This window comes from Paramisgurnus dabryanus, chromosome 8 (genome assembly GCF_030506205.2).
Source record: "Paramisgurnus dabryanus chromosome 8, PD_genome_1.1, whole genome shotgun sequence".
Lineage (NCBI taxonomy): Eukaryota > Metazoa > Chordata > Actinopteri > Cypriniformes > Cobitidae > Paramisgurnus > Paramisgurnus dabryanus.
In genome coordinates, this window is record NC_133344.1 from 30,921,781 (window position 1) to 30,942,406 (window position 20,626).

General features: G+C 37.0%; 1 protein-coding gene across 1 annotated transcript; it reads right to left on the reverse strand.

The window, feature by feature from the left end:
• Nucleotides 1–341: 341 nt before the first annotated feature.
• LOC135771335 (TRPM8 channel-associated factor homolog) lies at nucleotides 342–14,334 on the reverse strand. Its single transcript, XM_065281535.1, has 8 exons — nucleotides 14,167–14,334; nucleotides 7,205–7,932; nucleotides 6,128–7,119; nucleotides 5,929–6,023; nucleotides 5,575–5,788; nucleotides 5,185–5,424; nucleotides 2,095–2,432; nucleotides 342–1,880 (listed from the first exon to the last, which is right to left on the reverse strand). Exons 2-8 carry the CDS (start codon nucleotides 7,819–7,821, stop codon nucleotides 1,638–1,640), a joined length of 2,739 nt encoding a protein of 912 aa, XP_065137607.1. The 5' UTR covers nucleotides 7,822–7,932; nucleotides 14,167–14,334; the 3' UTR covers nucleotides 342–1,637.
• Nucleotides 14,335–20,626: the final 6,292 nt, after the last annotated feature.

Sequence of the window (20,626 nt, forward strand, 5' to 3'; positions counted from 1 at the left end):
TTTATAATATAGCTTTAGACTAAATAAAGCTTATATTTAAGCTGATATTAAAGCTGTATTAAAGCTTATATTATAGCTGTATAATTCTTTTATAATATATTATTTATTTATTTTATAAATTACACTAATTAATCATATATTAATTATTCATTAATTATTTGGCTAAGTCACTAAAATATATCTTAGCCCAGCTATCTGCCACTATATTTATAAATAAATATAATTATTTAAAAAATGTCTTTATTTTGCAGTGTCCTTTCTGTGTTGTTTGTTTGTGGTAAAACTAATAACAACAACATAATATATGTTTCTTTAAAGAATGATTTAAGAAGAACAATGTCGCACATCTGTTAGTCCCGGATAGGTGCTTAGGATAGAGAGACAATAAAATTTTTCGGGATACCCTTTATTTGTATTAATGTTGGATTTAAATCTGCCTTGAGACATATTTACTAGAATTAAAATTTGTGTGTCAAATTTCCCCAGTTATCTCTGCAACACATTTTTATCAACCTGGACAACACGACCCATCAGATGAAAATAATATCTCAGTGCTGCTCAGGCCCTAATAAATAAAAACTGATTCATAATTTCACACAGGATGAATAAATGTTGATGTTTCAACCTTGCTACGGCTCTCTTCAGTGAACTCTTGGCTGGCAGTGTGGTGTATAATAAAGCAAGTGTGTTCAAACAAGCTTGCAGTAAAGGAGAGGTTATTTAAATAATTGTGGCTTGAAACAGAGGGACAGTTGACCGGCTTGTGGTGCCTCTATGGGGAGACCAATGTAAACTGGCACTTTAAGCCCCCCTGTCACTATAAAATTCCTAGAGATACAACCAAGACTGTCGAAATAAATAAACTAAATGAATCTAAAGCTTAAAAAAAACACACCAAGCTCACAAAGACAAATTATACAGTATTTATAAACAACCCAGAGAGCTGTAGGGATGACATATTTTTTGTAAGCCAGCCCAAGAGGTAAGGTTCACATGGGTACGCTCCACAAAAATTTAGATTTTTCCATAGGCTTTGGATTATCACAAAACTAACCTCTGCATGTTCTCAACAAAAGGTTTTAATATTTACACGTTTTGCCCATCGAGATAATCTTAACAATGAACACAACTAGTTTGGATAAAAAAAGTTTGGAAATTGAGCTACACTGCAAAAAAAAAAAGACTGACTTACTTAGTATTTTTGTCTTGTTTTCAGTAAAAATATCTAAAAAAAATTTAAATTAAGATGTATTTTATTGATGAGCAAAATGACCTAGGAAAAAAAGTCTAGTTTTAAGACAAAACATACAAAAATTAAAGAAACATTGTCGTTAAAACAAGCAAAAAAAAAAATAAAAAATCTGCCTTATGGAATAAAACAAATGTTCTTGAATTAAGTGTTTATGAAAAAAATTAACTTATTTAACTTTTTTAAGCTTGTAACCAAAGATCTTATTTAAGGCGTTTAACCAAAAACACACTGACGTTGGGACAAGAGAACTGGAAGAGCTTACTTGTCTTTGGATTTGGGCATATGAAAATTTTGTCATCCTTGCAGCTCTATTAACCATTATCTACTCTTATATCTTATTTTAATCAGATTTCACACTGTAATTATTAAAGCTCTCTCAGGTGTCTTATGCATACTGCTTCATAGGATGATCGCTCCACTCGGGGAGATGAGAGATCTTCTGTTCAGTGCTGGGCTCGATCGGCCAACCCCAGGCTTTGAAGAAAGATGACAGATTCATGTTCACCACCTTAGAGAAGGTCTCAGCGTACAGATTCATCTTGCCTGGATTGGTTTTGGGCACTCCAGTCATGACATGATAGGCAGCAAAAACCTTCTTGAAAGCATCCCAGCCAAATTTTTCTTGAAGCTGAAAAAAAATGAAGTGTTAGGATTATGAATACAGTGATGATAAAATTTAAGTTTTTTTTTCTTATTTTTTATTATTTTCTTCCTATATGATATAAAATGAGTTGATTAATAAAAGTTTATTTAAGCTGCCGTCCATAAATTACCAAAATGTAGTGATGTATAGAAAAACATGTTTAACTGGTTAAAACTAACACTGTGCAGTCTGTTCCTACCTGCATATAAGTATCCAGTGCTGTCCACACGATCCACTTTTTCAAATCTCTGCCACCTTTGACATAATCTCTGATGCGAGCCTGGCGATTATCTAGGGTCATGCTTTTGTGAGCAGCAGCCCTGTCGACACCAAGCACCTCCTCATGCACATACACTGACCACAGGTTGCAGGTGCACTCAGATGTGTGTGGACGAAACTCCCAGACTCCACGCTGTTGGTTATGACCAAGCTCATGTATAGGTCCCCATATACCACTTTTACGAGCACCTTCTGGATTGATCAGTTCTTGGGCGGAGCCGGAGTGAATCATGACGGGATATCCAGAATGCATAAAGCCTGGGGATAAACATTAGGAGTGGGTGTTGTGATGATAGAATACTATAAATGCATTTTACTCAAAACTGTTCACAGTATGTCTTCATCAGAATACAGAGAAGATTATTTAATGTTTTTCAGTTTAGACAGATTCAATACAGTGACAATAAATTATTGAGTCACACCCCCTTAGAATGTAAGCAAAATGTAAGTGGGTGTGGCTTGCTGTTCATTTTTTCCAAGTAGGCTACAGTGATAGTATTTAATAAAAACTGAAAAGGTTCTGCAATTTTACAATAAAATCATGGTGGCTGTAATGACACTTTATTAATTCATCTTGCATTGACATTTTACAACTTTGGCATTCAGAAGAGTAGTAATTAGAAGGAACTTCCTGTCAAAATATCATTTATGACCCCCTGTCAATCATGTTTTGACAGGTGGTGCCCCAACCCACAATCCAAAACTGTACACACTGGTTTTTTAGGCTGTGGTCCGGATGACCATCATTTATGATGTGTCAATCAAAGAGTTGTTTTCCTTTTGTGTCTGTTCATTGTCGTGCAATATTTTTGTTTGTCATATTTATTGATGTGGCAATCAAAAGGCTCAATATTTTTTTGTGCGTGTTAAAAGTTGTACATAGGTTTATTTTTCGGTTGTCATTTTTATGGCAGGGGTCTCTGTGTGCTCTCTATCCCCCCACATAGCCCATTACTTCTGAGTTGTAAATAAGTATGTGTGCCTGTTTCTAAAACCTTGATGGTAAAATAAATGTAATTCTGTCTACCTGTGAATCGCTTCACGAGCTCCATGAGTCTTTTCACGATTCGCTCTCTATTGTTCACACGCAGTAAAGCTCGCGCTCACCGGCGATAGAGAACGTGCGCCAGGCGTGCACTCATATTGACTACTGCCATTGTAAAAGAAACGAGAAGAGCACAGGCTTACAACCAGTCATTTATACAAGAACACCCCCTTGGTGTGAAGCGCCGCGGGCTGCGGGGAGAGAGAGCACACAGAGTAGCCTGGCTCCGCCCACCTACGTGCTTCCGCTTAATTTTAATTTCGCTTCAGTACTACGTCTGGGACTGCTGTGTAGAGTTTCGTTTTCTCCTGCAAAAATCTGCAGGTCCAATCAGCGAACAGAAGGGGGACTGCCGAATATAGAGAAGTTAAAGCCGGAGCAAGAACCAGGTTTGCTAAGTCTTGTTGTTCTGATTATTCGGACTTGTTGTTTCCGGCTGGTTTCGGCGCATGATATACGTCACGACCACATGTTAGCGACTGCCTATGGCAGATCCTGAGTGACTCAACAGAGGACCCTCCTTAACGGAAGTAACGCTTTGCAATGGAGCGTGGCCAGACTCTCTGTACAAATGAAATGAATGTACGAGAGTCTGGTTGGACCAGGCTACACACAGAGACCCCTGCCCTAAAAATGACAACTGAAAAATAAACCTATGTACAAGTTTTAGCACGCAGCAAAAATAAGAGAACCTTTTGATTGGCACAAAAATATGACAAACAACAAACAGACACAAAAGGAAAACAACTCTTTGATTGAAACATCATAGGGTGCTTTCACACCTGCCTTGTTTAGTTTGGTTGAATCGTACCAGAGTTCGATTGCTAAGTTGGTGCGGTTTGTTTGGGCAGATGAGAATGCAGCAATCGAACTCTGGTGTGCACCAAAAGCGGACCAAACAAGCGGACTGAGACCACCTCGGTACGCTTTCAAACAAACTCTAGAGCGGTTCGTTTGTGGTGAGAACACGATCCGAGATCTAACCGACCTAACTGCAAAAGTACTGCGCATTTTGGACTAAACCAGCTGCCGTAGTCAGCTTCGCAGTGAATTATCAGATGAGGAAGTGTTTGTTAGCAATATTACCACAATGACAGATCGCAGACATACCTGGAGTTGCAAGGAGGTGTGGGCAGAGCCTCAGAAATTTGGTGTCTTTGCGGTTTGTAGTGCATTGAAACGTTGTTTTCAAACCGCATCCGCGATTCTTTTTAAAAATGAACGGTTTGTCTAGAGTGCTGTATACAAAATATGTATAACAACCACAGAGACATAATTACAGGGCGCAGCCGTCTGTCCATGGTGTCTGCTGTATTTTCCTTCTATTTGTTTACTTCCGGGGTTCCGTTGGAATTTCGCGCATGTTGATTCTGACCAATCGAGAAGTAGTTTAGGAAATACGTTCAAATACATGTGGCCAACGAGTGATGTGGATCTTATCACATGACAGAATTTTGGTTAGTTTCAACTTGTGCAGATCAGAGCAATTGGTGTGGTGTGAAAAGGAACCAAAACTGCTAAAAAAAGTTACAATGTATAATTTTTTGCTTTTGGTCCGGACCAAATGAACCGAATTACAGATGTGAAAACACAATTGACAGGGGGTTATAAATCATATTTTGACAGGAAGTTCCTTCTAATTACTACTGACAAGTTACCTGTTGTCAATAGTGATGCACTTTTTAATGTAGCCCAAACAATGCAAGAAAGGTCTCATGATTTTACTCATAAATTACTTGAATTTCAGGTTCCTTTCTTAATTTGCACACATGAAAAGTTATCATTGATATAATTTTCATTGTCAAAATGATGATTTAAATGGAGTCATTTATAATGCTAATAATTGAAGTCAATTTTTAATAAATTGTTTTTTGAATAAAAAAGTCAAATTGGGATTGGAATCATGTGGGAGTAACTAAACCATGTCATGCTCTTTTTGAGTGAATATTTAATAGTATCTCATACCAGCAGCGATCTGAACATCTGCAACAATTCGCTCCTTGCGGGGGAACTTATGAGGTATTGCTGCCAGGTCAGCTATGCCTCTCATTATTGCATCCCAAAGTTTCGCCACCTCATCAGGATGATCCAGATTCCGTATCACATCTGAATGTAATGTGATGATGATGTTCTCAAATTCAAGCTCCGCCCAGGGTGCTGGCGCCTTACAGATCCCACCGACCCAATCGGCTACACTGGTCTCTCCTGAGGGGACAAAACCAGTCAAATTTCCAAACTTTACTACACTATTTTACATGGTTTTGAAACATATTCATGTTCATAAGATGCATATCAGTGAAATCTTACGTTTCAAAATCTCACTGTGAATTGTTATTTTTCATTTAACATTCTTACCAGACTTGAAGTACGGAGCCTGTACTGCAGTCTGCACCACAATTTCCACCCCATCTACTTTGGTTTTAGGAGGTGCAACTAGGTAGATGAGACCTCCCCATAGATTACTGATCTGAACCATTTCATTGTACAACGAGAAGCGCTCATGGACCACAGGAGCCCGTCTCAAAACATCTGCACCCCCAATGTTATCTGTGTGGCAATTAATCTGGACCTACAGACAGTTGGAAACATGCTGTCATCATCCTATTATTGTGCGATTAAGTGTTGAATACAAGTTAACAAAAATTTGCAATATATGGTATTACAATGGACACATCAAAATAATGTACTTGAGGGTATGAATTGGATTACCTTCCAGTTCTTCCCAATGAGCTCTGGAGGTATTACCATCTGTGTCCTCATACCAGGAGAAAGATACAAGCCTGTGCTTATCCATGCTTCAGCGCCTAAAACAACAAGTAATGTGCTGTTAAATACGCGATAACAACTGTTGTGTGTAACAAGTCAATTCTCACCTACTTGCGGATTTAAAAGAAGAAAACTTTCATACCACCAGTGTCAGCACTGATGCGAACTCTTGCATCAGTCACAGTGGGCAGGTCAGGTATATCCTTAATGATGTATGGCAGGAGGGCATCAGGGTCAGACACGGTTTTGTAAAGTTCACTCGCGATTTGGAGCATCAGGTAGTCTTTGGGAGTTTTAATAGGGCTCTTACTACCCACCTGTGGAACACCAATCTCCTTCACCATGTCGGTAAAATGAGTTACCATTGAATTATAAGAAGCACAATCATATGTACGCATATGAAGGTATTTGGTAAGGTCATTGCAAAGTTGTTTTAGGGAACCCTCTACATGAGGAGCAAGTTTTTGCCCCATGGTTACATGCTTCCCAAAGTGTCCCAGTACATTACGAAAGTGGTACACATCTTTAAAACCCTCCTTGATTTCTGGGGCTTTGTATAATCCTGCATTTACAGTGCTGGCCAAAATACTCAGTCCCATCTTGTTAAGAATGCGATTTCCTGGGTATTCAGTCGTAACATTGCGGCCACGGTTATTATGAGCCCAATTCCAGGCTTGACCTCCAATCAGAAGACCACTACCTTCTGCCACAAATTCTTGGATCTTTTCACACTCGGCATCACTGTAGGAAGTGCAGACGTGGACACTGAGATCTTCTCTGAAGTTAGTTAACTGGCAGTTCAGACCAGATTTGCTCAGTATTTTTTGGGCTCCTGCGAGTCTGGGATTAATCCCAATAACGCCTTTACGCCCCTCATCCAGCCAGTTGATTGCATTAATCAGGAAAGTGGACAGAGCTTCACGGTCCAGGTAGTTTTCGTGGGTTAACACAATTACCCGTCCTTGTCCATAGTAGGCACCTGCAATGAATACTTTTCCAGGTGGAGCTACTGCGATACGAAATGCTAATGGTCCATGCACCATCAGCTCAGAAGGCAGAGCCCCGCCTTGAATGTCAAACTCAGGCACATCATTCAGAAGGAATTCTAGGTCATTCTTAAAATCCTTGACAATTCTGAAAAATAACAATAAAATTGTTACAAGAAAGTTTGAAAAATGTGTTTACTAAAATAAGTATGTAAAAGCTAAAAATAACTTACGATACAGCAAGCCAACTAGAAGGGATATTTGAAGGCACAGGAATCACTCCAAGTCTTCCCTGATGTTCTGAAAAATAAATTCCTGCGACGCTGCACACCTTGTTTCCGGGGAAGTTCAGAAAAACATCCATATTTGGATTAGCCTTAGCCCAGTTCCATGCTTGGCCAGCAATAATCAAACCACCCCCAGCTTTGACAAAAGCAATCAAATCCTTTGCACAATCATCAACGCTGTAAGCATCTGTGATATATACAGCCAATCCCTCCCGAAAATCTCCAAGCTCTGTGCTGATAGACGAATTGCGGAAGTTGTCAGCTACTGGACCTAAATTCTTCTGAATCCCTACAATGCTGGCATCACCGGTACATGGCATGAGCCACATTAGGGCATTCTCTATCAGGCCGGGGAAACGGGTCAAATAGTCTTCGTGTCCCAACACCACCACACGTCCCTGACCGTAACGAGATGCAGCCATCAGAACTTGACCTCTTGGATTCATGGCAAGTGGAAAGGCATCAGAACCGATCAGCACAAGATCACTAGGGACTGCTTTTCCTTGAAGGTCAAGCTCACTTAGACCAGTCATGATGGAGCAGTAGTCATCTTCACGCGACATGATGCTTCAGTTATCTTGTGTTGGTCAAAAGGTGTTTTTCACTCTTAGTTTTGCAGATTGAGTACTTGATTTGTTCAACAGGAGGTTTTCCAATGCACCAGGCTAAGTTTTCTTCACAAAGACAGAAAATATTTTAAATACAGAACGAATATAATTTTTATTACATTTTACTTAAATATAAATATAAAAACTGAATCCAGATGTTAGGGTTATGTCACAGTAGTTTTATGTGTTCTTGTTTTGTTCATTGTTCATCCTTCGGATGAGACGTTAAACCGAGGTCCTGACTCTCTGTGGTCATTAAAAATCCCAGGATGTCCTTCGAAAAGAGTAGGGGTGTGCCCCAGCATCCTGGCCAAAACTTGCCCATTGGCCTACTAATCATCCCTCATACTAATTGGCTATATCACTTGGTCTCCTCTCCACTAATAAGCTGGTGTGTGGTGGGCGTTCTGGCGCAATATGGCTGCCGTTGCATCATCCAGGTGGATGGTGTACATTGGTGGTGGTTGAGGAGATTCCCCCGTTTATATGTAAAGCGGTTTGAGTACTGAGAAAAGTGTATATAAATGTAAGGAATTATTATTATTATTATCTCTTTTATTATGAATTTCTGTGTTTTATAGTAATGTCTTTTATTTTGAAAATCTTAATTTTCATGTTTTTCATTTGTTTCCCCATTCCCTGATGTGTCATGTTCTGATTGATTCCCTGTAGCCTTCATGTTTCCCATTGTCCTTGTCCTTTTATGGACATTTGTTGCTTTGGACTTAACAAAATAATTTCTTATTTAATGCCACTGAGTTATGAAGTGGGATCTTTATTGGAATTTATAGACATCGCTTCATTGCTAAGTGGGTCTTCTTTAACTGTGGGAACAATGGGAGAGGAGACCCATATGCTCACAGTGATTACCACATCTGAATCTCCACACGTCGTGAGTCTCCATGCATCGTGACTGCTCAGCTAGAGCCCACATGTGAGATGGCTGAAAATACTGAACCCGCCGCAGCTGAGCCAGTTCACAAGATGGCCGCCTCTATATTGTTTCTGGTGAAGTTCAGGACCAGACGGCTGGTTTCAAATCTGGGGTGCATTTCCCCAACAACGACATAACTCGCTGCTGAACCAACATAGTAAGATGCATAGTTGGAGAAACTAACTACCTTGTCACGACTGTTTCCCGAAAGCACTCCTCTGAAACTGGCCTTTTACTAGTTCCTAATACCCGTTTAAAATCTATGGGTGATAGGTCATTTTCATCTGTCGCTCCAAGGCTTTGGAATTTCTTGGCTGCTCCAATTAGGCAAGCTGAATCCCTTAGTGTTTTTAAATCCTCCCTTAAAGCTTATTTCTTTAGGGTTGCTTTTACTTAAAATTGAACTCTCTTTTAACTCACTTATCCTGACAGTACGTTCTTATTTTGTGTGGTTTTATATTTGACTTGTTTTATGTATTGTTTGTATAATTGTTTTTTTTTTCTCTTGTGCAGTACTAATTAATCTGTGCAAATGGATTTAATGTCAGATTATTGCTGTAAATAACATAAATTGCATTGGAAGATTTTGTTATCGTGATTTAGTTACCTGTTACCTAAGATATTTAATTCATGCACAAGTTCCCCCTTAAGTCACTCCTTTTTTTTTGGGAAACGCACCCCTGGCCAACACTCCACTAGTGTCAGTACGGGCGGTTGGTGCTCCTAGTGTGGTGGTCTCCAGCTCTGTGATCTCTATAGTGCCTGAGGTATGTCCTTTTGTCTTCTGTGCTCCATATGTTTGTCATGGCTCTGTGATGTGTTTGATCTGCTCTCTACTCTTCAGGGGTCCTTTCTTCATACGTCACTTAAAACATCCGAGATCAAATGACGCATCCGAGATGTTCAGATCTCGCTAATTATGATCTCGCTTATTTGGTTCTTTGAACACTTCTGCTGTTGATGATTAGTATGGCAGGATTGAAAATGGACAGTTGTTACAATGGTCATTTTTTTAACCCCTGCAATCAGGCCCGGATTAAGAATTCGGAGGCCCCTGGGCACAATTTCTTGTAGGCCCCCCCACGCACACAATCAAATTATTATATATATATATATATATATATATATATATATATATATATATATATATATATATATATATATATATATATATATATATATATATATTATATGGTTCTTTTTGTTAGAAACACCTCTACTTTTACAGGATTTACACTGACACATTACAGCCGGTGATCACTACCTGTAGGACAATATCAATACATGTAGATATTTTTGTTGCAGGCAGGGACCTGCACAGAGACCTGCACAGGGGGCAGATGCTCAAGTGACAAAAGGGCATTTCTCTTAGGACTAATTCTTTTTTAAACAAAAGATAAAATATATTGACTTCCTTATTTTCATTCCTTCACACACACCCAACTGTTTCATACTCAACAGATTTCAACAAAATACAAAATAATCAGTTCACACAAAGTGTTCATCACAAGAACAAAAGACAGCAAATGATACTGCAACAATGTGCATGTTTTCTGTTCTACTAGTTTCAAATATATTTAGAATAAATGACTGCGCCAAGGAGAGGGTACAGTTTCATTAATAATGTGTTTGTTTATTTTGCACGTGGTAGTACATTTTTTATATTCTTTTGGTGTTAAAATAACACATCTATACACTAAACTTAAAAAGGAGGGTTGCTGCTATATTGTTAATTTCACAGGAAAAATGCTGCAAAAAAGTGGGGGGAAAAATACAGATAGATTGACAAAATAAAAAATAAAGCAACTGAAACAAAGTTTCAAAAAGTATTGAACTTTAAACTAAAACCTGTTACTGGCTTATCTACACTTTAGAAAACGTATTATGAGTCATGTTAGCAAGACAACTTATTGTCTTTTGGATCATGAGCTGTAAAACTGAGGTACTGGTAGTTATGTCATTTGATCTCCACTGACTTCCCCACAAGTCAAGAAAAACACAGCTGGAATACGACCTGTGTGAAGAGCTCCTGCCTACCTGTCTGTCTGTTGGCGATGTGTGTTTCACTGTTGCGCACAGATGCAGAGGAGGAAGGGCAATCTGGGCAAATACGACAAACTTTCCTCGTCTGTCTTTGTCGCGCGCGCGTTCCCGCGCAGCTTCCAAACCACGGACAAGCGCGGACGGCTCCGTTCGACACATACGCAGTACAAATGATTTCTTATACAAATGATTACTTTACCAGGCTGTAAGAGCAGCAGTGATTCGCGTCATTTACAGGACATTCACATATTCAGGATAAATTAAGAAAAGTAATGGACTGTCTGATAAATCAACTGATGTGCACTGCTGCTTTTCTCACTCATTCCGAACTTAAACTATGAAGACTACTGCCACCCACAGTCCGCTCGATTCAGCGCGGGATTATTTGCACTTAAATAATTAATCTAAATAATTAACAATTAGATTTTACATTTTTTTTTCCCGTCGCTTGGGCCCTGACTGCGCGTGGGCCCCTGGGCATGTGCCCATAATGCCCATTGGATAATCCGGCCCTGCCTGCAATGTGAGAGCTATTGATGAAAGGTTATTGTGAACTTTTTATAATTCTGCTTTTGTTAACCCAGCTAAAGCTATTTTTGTTCATAAAATCACCCTACATAATGTAAAATATTATGTGAAAATATAATCTTGATATTTTTAACATTTACATTTAACATATCTTGATATCTTTCCATATCACCTACGCTTAAAAAGGTCCAAACTAATCTTCCACATTAACAATCAAATCCAGCTAATTGAGTAATCCACGTACGAAGAATGGACCCCTGTTCCACAAGAAGGTTCTTAAGCCCAGAAACCATGCCTGAACCAGTTTCCATGATTCACGGCCGAGGCCCGCTGCTCCACGACTTGATATACTCACAGACTGAAGTTCTGTGTTTTATAGTCTTTTATTTAGAAAATCTTCATTGTCATGGTTGTCTCTTGTTTCCACATTCACTGATGTGTCATGTTCTGATTGGTTCCCTGTCTGTATATAAGCGTTCATGTTTTCCATTGTCAAGTTTTGTTTAAATGTATCTGCTGAAGGTGTCATGCCTAGCCATGCCACGTTTTGTGTTTGTTCCTGTTTTTGTAAATAAAACTGCACTTGGGTCTACAACTCCTCTCAGTGGATATATTGTTACACCATTCTCAGTAATATGTCTTAATATTGAATAAAAATAATTTTACCACACTTTCTAATTCTTAATTTTACTTGTCTTTATATATACCGTCCTTACTCAAACAGGTGTGGGAATGTTTGTATTATAACATGCCACACCCACAATCAGCACACCCCAAAAATACACCCAAAATTGTTCATTACAAAACAAACAAAAGATGTTTTGTGAGATCTGATTAGCTTGGAGACAAAACCATTTTTAGAATTTAAACTGAACATGGTCTACATAATAATATAACAATATAAGTATTTATATGGAGTCAATAAAACACATTTATCATGTCACCTTAGGATATCCAATATTGTCTTATGTTAATGCAGTCTTTGTTATCTTTAAACACTGTAAAGAACACAAGACTAAACAGACTCATACATTCTAAAAACAAACGGTGCTAAATAGCACTAAAAGTGGTTCACTAGATCGTAATCATAGATGAACCATTTTAAGTGCCATGTAGCACCTGTGTAGAACCATATTGTGCTATATAGAACCATATCTGTTGCTATAGTGGTGCTATATCATCCCCAGATGATTATTCATAGGTGCTTTATAGACGGTTTCAGCAGTAACCACATAAACAAGGGGCTGTCGTGGTACGCACGTAACTTCCGGTAAACTTCGCTAAGAATAAATAACAACAAAGTTCTTTAAACGTAGTTTATTTATATAACAAGCAAAAAAACAACAACAACAACACATAGATTTCATAGGAAACTAAATTTTTGACGAGGCATTTGTTCAAGAGATCAGTTTAGCAACTAGTCAGACCATAAAAAAAAAAAATCGAAACTGGAAATAAAGTTCGGATCCAGACGTGTACCGCGTCAGCGCACGTGCTTCCAATGAAACCGTCTATACATGCTACATATCATATATATATATATATATATATATATATATATAAAACGGTTAGTTCCAATCCTTGATTCTGATTGGTCAATAGGTGTGCTTTATTAACGATAAAACACTGCTATGACCGCTTCACCCAACGGTTCTGCTTATCACTGCGCCCTTGGCAACACCCATAGCGACCACACATATCGGTTTGTTGTTTTTATTTGAGCTTTCATGCATAATACACATTTTTTTTTAGGTCATGGACAATTTTTTCTAGTGGAATGAATGCTTTTTATTGATTTAACTTCATTAAAGTTGCACTAATATTTTTTACTTTAATATTGTGTGGTAACCGTTTTATAAAAGCAATAAGGTACTTGAGGCAAGTGCTGTATCGTGAATAAGTAACGCTGAAGGGCGTTGTTAAGCACGACGCGAAACGGAGTGCCTGCAACCCCTCCAGCCGTTACTTAATCACGATACAGCACTTGCGTTGGGTATCTTAACGGTTACCACACAATCTTAAAGTAAAAAAAAATATTCCAACTTTCATGAAGTAAAATTAATAAAAACATTCCTTCCGCTAAAAAAAGATAGTCCCTGACTGTGAACAACAACGTTCCAATGTGAAATATGCATGAAAGCTCAAATAAAAACAAACTGTTCTTAAACTGATATGTGTGGTTGCTAAGGGCGCAGTGATAAATAGAACCGTTGGGTAAAGCAATTTTTTTTAGTTCAATTTTACCCTTACAAAAATTAACCATGGTTTTATTGTGGTAAAAGTGTAGTAACCATGGGTTTTTGGTGTATTGATTACTATCAGCAAAACCATGCACTACACTAACCATGGTTTAACTATGGTTTTTGAAAACCATGGTTGTCAAAGCTATGGTTATTTTGTGGTTATCATGGTTTTACTACAGTAACTATGTTTTTTTTTACTGTAGTAAAACCATTGCTAATTTTTGTAAGGGTAGTTTATGTTAATTTATTTTAAAGTGTCATGAAGGCTTTACAAAAATAATATACGTTTTCATACACAATTTATTTAAAATAAAATGTTTGTCTCTGCGGACCCTACTGAAAAATCCAGCTAAGACAAGCATAAGCTTGCAGCTGGTTTTAGCTGGTCTTCCAGTCTGACCAGCTATGTCCAGCTAGACCAGCTTAAAAAGTGACCAAAACACAACTTGCTACACTAGCAAAACCAGCTGGAATCAATAAAATCGACTTTTTATAGTTAAGTTGCAATGTAGATAACATTGTTATGATATCTTGTAATTCAGCTGTACTCACCTGTGAATGGAGATGCAGTGCACGCTAGTAAATGACGTCTCTGGAGATCGGGTGGAGTTGGGTGATGGTCAAGCGCTTATATTTGGTCGTGGTCCTGAGTTCAAAATTACAGACAAGAAGTGCTCAAGACATCAGAGTGAGTTATACAGCAAGATCACAATACACCAATCCCAGTTAGACAAATGCATACGTAATGCATGTTTATATAGACTTAATGAAGCATTTTAATTCACAGTCAAACATTTGGCCAACTATGCAAAATAAGAAGTCCTAGTTACACAGGTAAATAATCAGGATCTCACACCTGACAATGGCAATTAATTTTTATGGGAACTTGTGATGACTCACATATGAGAGGTATTTGTAAATGCAAACCTGTTTTTTCACAGTTAGGGCCCAACCCATCTTCCAAAGATGGTCAGTGTTTGGGATTTTTTATGATTTTGAAAAACAAATAATTGTTTTCATATGTGCATAATACAAAATTTTTACTGATTCTGTTTAGGGTTTTCTGCACGGGGGGGGGGTGCGTTTTAAGAAGAATGCATTGTAGTACATTGTATGTAATACTGTATGTACAGTATGTATAGCAAACAAAGACCTTTGAGCCTAGGTCCAAAGTTCTTGCTACATATTGTACATATTACATATTTGCAATATAATGTACTGCAGTGTTGACATTGTTAAAACAGATTTTTCTTCACAAGTTTTATAAAACAAAGCATGGTTTCACAGACAATGCTTACCTAAGGCCAATACCAGGCCAAAGTTAAACTAAGATGTTTAAAGAGTAACTAAACCCTCCCAGGTGAAAAAGAAATATATTTAAATAGTATTTTTTGGGACATACTTAATATATTTAAAAGCTACTATACTAAATGCATATTAAATGTATTATATTGAACCCACTTCAAATATATTAAATGCATTTCAAGATATATTTAAAGTCAATTTTAATCTATTTGCATTATATTTAATATATTGAAATTGTGTTAAATTGGAACAACTTCAAATATATTTAGTGCAATTTAAGTGTACTTCTTTAAAATTCATTTGAAATGCACTTCTCATACACTTAAAAATACATTTAGAATACATTTAAAGCTTAATTTAACTGTGCTTTAAGAACACTTTAATAGTACTTCAGCATATTAGAAATATACTAGTATTACATTAATAGAAATGTATTAGCATTACACTACTGTTTTATTATAAAGCTGTTTAATATTTAAAATGTTATATTAAAATTATTAAATATTAAGACACATACACAGATTTTGAATACAGAACAATTTAATATACTTCATATTGTGTTGTGTACATTACAAAAATATTTAAAGTAAATTAATCAAGCACAGAGACATACATAATCTCTTGACCAAAGAGAAACAATATAAAACAAATATCAGAGAAATGCAATTACAGAGCTACTTCTATCAAATTGTACAACATTAACATTAAATGTATTAATGAAAAGTACACTATGAATATGCAATCACTAAATATTCATAAGCAATGAGTATATAATAATCATAATGTAATTCTCTGCATAAAAAGTAACTGAAAAAAAAATGTTTAAGTGCAATTTAAAGACGGAGTGCACAATGTTTGAAAAACCCTTTGGAAAAGGAAATTGGGCCGACTACCAAAACACACTTGTAGCCAACCAGCAGTAAGGGGCGTGTCTACTAACTGACATCCTTGCCGGGGTTGCGTATGTGTGTGGTGGCTCTATCAAAAGAAGGTCCAGATTCTATTGGGGTAGAGGCATGTTTGTTTAGGTAATTTCAAATGTTAACATTGGCTTTCAAAAATAGTGCACTCCGCCTTTAACCAACTTAAGATAAACCTATAAAAAGCTGAACTAAAACACAAAACAGTTTAGATGTCACATGTTTAAGTGGAGGGTCACTTCTTCTTGCAATTCAGACACCGTAGTAATTGAAGACTGCTTTATCACACGGTCTGTGAAAAGGAAACAGAATATACCAGTTAACCAATAATGAATGAACATTTGGCTATCCATGTTTAAAATAAATTGGCATAGATATGCATGTATGGAAGTTTTGTTAACTTCTCAGTTGACCTTTTAAAGCTTTGACTGTAAAAAATGTTAGTCTGGTGCCCTGCCAAATGGTATATGCAAGGATGACTAGGCCAAGTCCCTTACAGCTTTACAATAAAAAAAACGGTTTTTACAAGAATAATTCAAAAGGACAGAAACTAGCCACCTGGAATGGGTGTGTTGCAAACGTTTTTCTTCCGAATCACTCCACATTTGTCCCGATTCAAAAATGTCAATAGCAGTTGATCTGAAAAACAACAGGCAGGTAAATGATGATTAATGATTTGTTTTCGTTTTAAGATTTACTTACCCCGAGTACAATATATTAAGACAATATAATATAATCAAACCCAGCCTCTTACAATGTCATTTTTGTGTCCATATGTAATTAGAAATACATTTAAAAATATACAAAAAGACAATAAGGTTGTCAAGATTGAACTGATATAAACATTAGCCATTGAACATTACTGGAGTTATAATAACCATATGGTCACATATCATGGTATTTTCAGGTAAGACAGCTCAAACATTAATTTTAAACTTACGTTAGCATTGCAAGAGAAACATTAGAAAAACTTAAACGTGAAAACAAATAGCAACAACAAACTTACCACCAAGAATAAGTCTTTCTATGCGCTATATCTTCATTTGTTCCTGTCTACTTGGGATTTGGTTGGTCATATTTATGTCGCTGTGCTAAAAAAAATGAAAGGTTTTAATGATTTCTTAAAATGCTTAAGAGAAACGTTAGTGAGAAAATAAAGATGTTCCAATAACCACACGCAACACAGACATAACGTTACATAAAGAAGCTGGGTTAAATGTAATGTAATGTTTTACTTATTTTATAGTATTAAATAAGTATTAATACTTTTAACTAAATAAAGAAATGTGAAAATTTTTCATCACTTACCCTCGTGTTGTCTCGTTCATCTCCAAACAAAAAGCGAAATACTTTTTCCCTCAACGTCAGATGCACTAAAACTGCTCACATTTTAAATCGAGTTGTTTTATCTTAGTCCTCTGGTGAAATATGATCGCCGATTAATTAAATAAATACATTTAATGCAGAGTCGCCATCTAATTTAACAGTTTATACGTTTAATGCAAGCAACCGCATGCACCTCGTGAACTGAACTGAACAACAGCTTTCAAATAGCACCGTGACGTGTTACTATGACAACAACCAATCAGGTTTATTCACGTGTGTCACGTGTGTTGTTTGAAAATAAACACTAGCAAACGTAAGATTTTAAGCAAATCTTTGAATGCAATCGGAATTCGGAATGATATAATGTTGAAATGCTTGAGGAAAGTTCAATGTTAGGTTATTACAATTAATGAATCATGTTTTGAAAAAAGTATGTTTTATCCAAATATACTAAAACTTCACTAGAAGTACATTTGTGTTTAGCATATTTCTTAAAAGTGTAATTATGCATATATTTATTACCAGCATACTTCCAATACACTTAATACAAATATATTAAAAATATTCTTAAGTTTAGCATATTTCTTAAAAATGTTATAAAGCATATATTTATTACCAATGTACTTCTAGTACACTTAATATAAATACATTAAAAATATTCTTAAGTTTAGCATATTTCTTAAAAATGTAATTAAGTATATATTTATTACCAATGTACTTCTAGTATACTTTTAAAAAATACGTTTAAATGCAATTTAACGTATTTTTAATACACTTCAAATAAGTATGTTGGAAATACAAATGTATTATAAACATACTATTTGTATTTTAAGTATATTTTTAATACATTAAATACTACGTCTTTTTGACCTGGGCTAAACCAACTTTTTTTAGTTAATGATCTGTAAGAATGATGCTTTATTAGTGCTTTTCATTGATTTTAGTAAGTTTTTTGACATTTGGATATAAAGTGTTTCAATACTACAATATATGGTGTAAGAACGTCTGAGTGCTGCCCTCTTCAGGTTGAACGGTGGCTACTGCAGTTGAATTTTCCTATTGGATGTTGGGTCCAAGAAATAACTAGTGACGTAAGCAGGTTCAAGCTCACCATGCCCTTGTTACGATCTCACCACACACTTAGTTCGTCCCCTCTATCTCCGTTGGGATCTGCCCACTTTTCTTGCATTTTTCAAATATTGCAGTGGGTGGAGTCAGGCTCTGACCAGGCGTTTAGTTACACTTTAAGCACTTTTTATAAACATGCCTTTTTTATTTTCCATTTCTTGCCTAGGATTCTCTACAACCAAGACTCAGTGGCGGTTCTACACGGAGGCCAAGGGTGGCCCGTGCCTCTGTAGACATGTCCCTGGCCACCCTTGTGGCCCCCCCGTGCTGACCAAATAAAAAAGTATAAATTTATTTTGATTTTACACGCGAGCGCCAAAAGCGGAACTAATGCGACGCAACGTTCTAAACGGGCAAATTAGAGCGGCGCACCCAACCACTGTAGCTGGCTGCAGTGTCTCAATTCGTTCTCAATCTCCCGATGTTGAGAATGTGTATGCAGGTTTGGGCACTGGTAAGGACTTTAGCTCACTTTACATTGGGACACAGTTCACTTGTTCTCCTGTGACGTGGCTGCTTAAGCGCGGTGATCATTCACAGCTGTCACTCATCAACAACCGGCAAAACCAACATCTCGCTAAATTTTTAAGGTTTGCACATTGTAAAAAGCGCTGTAATTATGCTCTTACATATACGTGCATACAATTGGAGGAATATAATTAAATGTTACATATAAAAATTTTTACAATTTAAAATAAATATTATTTTAGATTGTGGTCCCTAACTGTCTAGCAATGTGTGTTTATATGTAAACTAAAACAAACGTTTGTCTTTATAAAAGTTTGCATTTCATAAAGTTTATTGAGTAGGCTCGCATGATTTTCGGTCGGGGGGCTTTAGAAAAGAGCCCAGCTCCCCTTTTGCACCTGCACTCACTCTTTTATTAAATAAATATTTATATGATTGTAAAGTAAAATAAAGTTTTCGGGGCAGTTTCCCGGAAAGGGATTTGACTAATCCTAGACTAAAATAAATGTAAGAGCTGTCCAAACGGAAAACAACTTGCAATACCATATCTTAAAACCATGCTGAAAAAACAGCATCAAACCAGCATGGACCAGCATGGGAAATATGCTGGTCTATGCTGGTTTGATGCTGGTTTAGCTGGTGGTCACCAGCATACCAGCACCAAAACACAACATATGCTGGTCTTGCTGGTATGCTGTTTTTTTTCAGCAGGGAATACACCAGTGCCATTTGTTTTGCTTCAAAATGCACACAAGTAATGTATTTAGTAAGGCATGTTTGTTAAAACTAGTTATATTTCCTAATTAAACTAAGGCCTAGTCCTGCCTTAAACTAATTCCTGTAACCACCCCTAAAATCTTTAAAATAAAATCTCTTGACATTTTTTATGTGCCCCTCTGGTAAAACACTGGCCCCTCCTTGGCCCCCCTAGTGAAATTTGTCTAGAACCGCCACTGCCAAGACTTGTCTGTTAATGAAAATATTTAAGGTGCTATATTCAGTGTTGCAGAATCTCGTAGTTCATTATGTTATGATCGGACACAGGTCTTACAGTGAATAATGAATGCTAAACTGCATATATTCTGACTTATTTTCCCAGATGCAGCAGGTTGTCCTGCAAACTGGGTCCCATGAAAAAAGACTTTTCCTGCAATGACAGACCGGTAATCAAATCAACTGATGTTTTATTACACATTACAGATGAATGTCAGTTTTAAAGTGAATGACTTCAAAAGTACATAGTATACATACAGTTTTAATATCAGTACTTGAACACGGGGGGAACTATACTTTCATTTTCATGTGTGTTCCCTGGGAGTCAAACCCACAACATTTGCATTGTACTCTACCAACCGAGCTACAGGTACACAATGTTAAATAATTTATTTATTTTTTTGTTTATGCTTCCAGTTTGCCCTCAATATTGCTCTTCAGTTTTCCACCCTGTAAACCAGTGGTCAAACTCCCGGCCCGCCATTTTTGCGTCCCTCCCTCCCTGCGGCCTGCATAAAAATATAACATAATCCTGCCCACAGAAAAAAATTGATGTAAATGTTTAAGCTGCCGATAAATGCAAGTCAAGGTGCTTCTTTGTTCTTTCAAAAGTTTATGAGAGGTTGCGCATCTTCAGTTGCTACGCAGATTGCTCATCTGCACCTTGCGCCAGTCACCATGCAATCAGTTAATCTGGTCGGGACTTTGGAGTGTTCATCCAGATAAAAGCTGTAACTCTGGGTTCGTTATTTCAAGTAACAGCAATATATATATATATATATATATATATATATATATAGATATATATATAGACCGCCTTGTGCTGCCTCTCTATGGGGAGACCAATGTAAACTGGCACTTTCAACCCAACC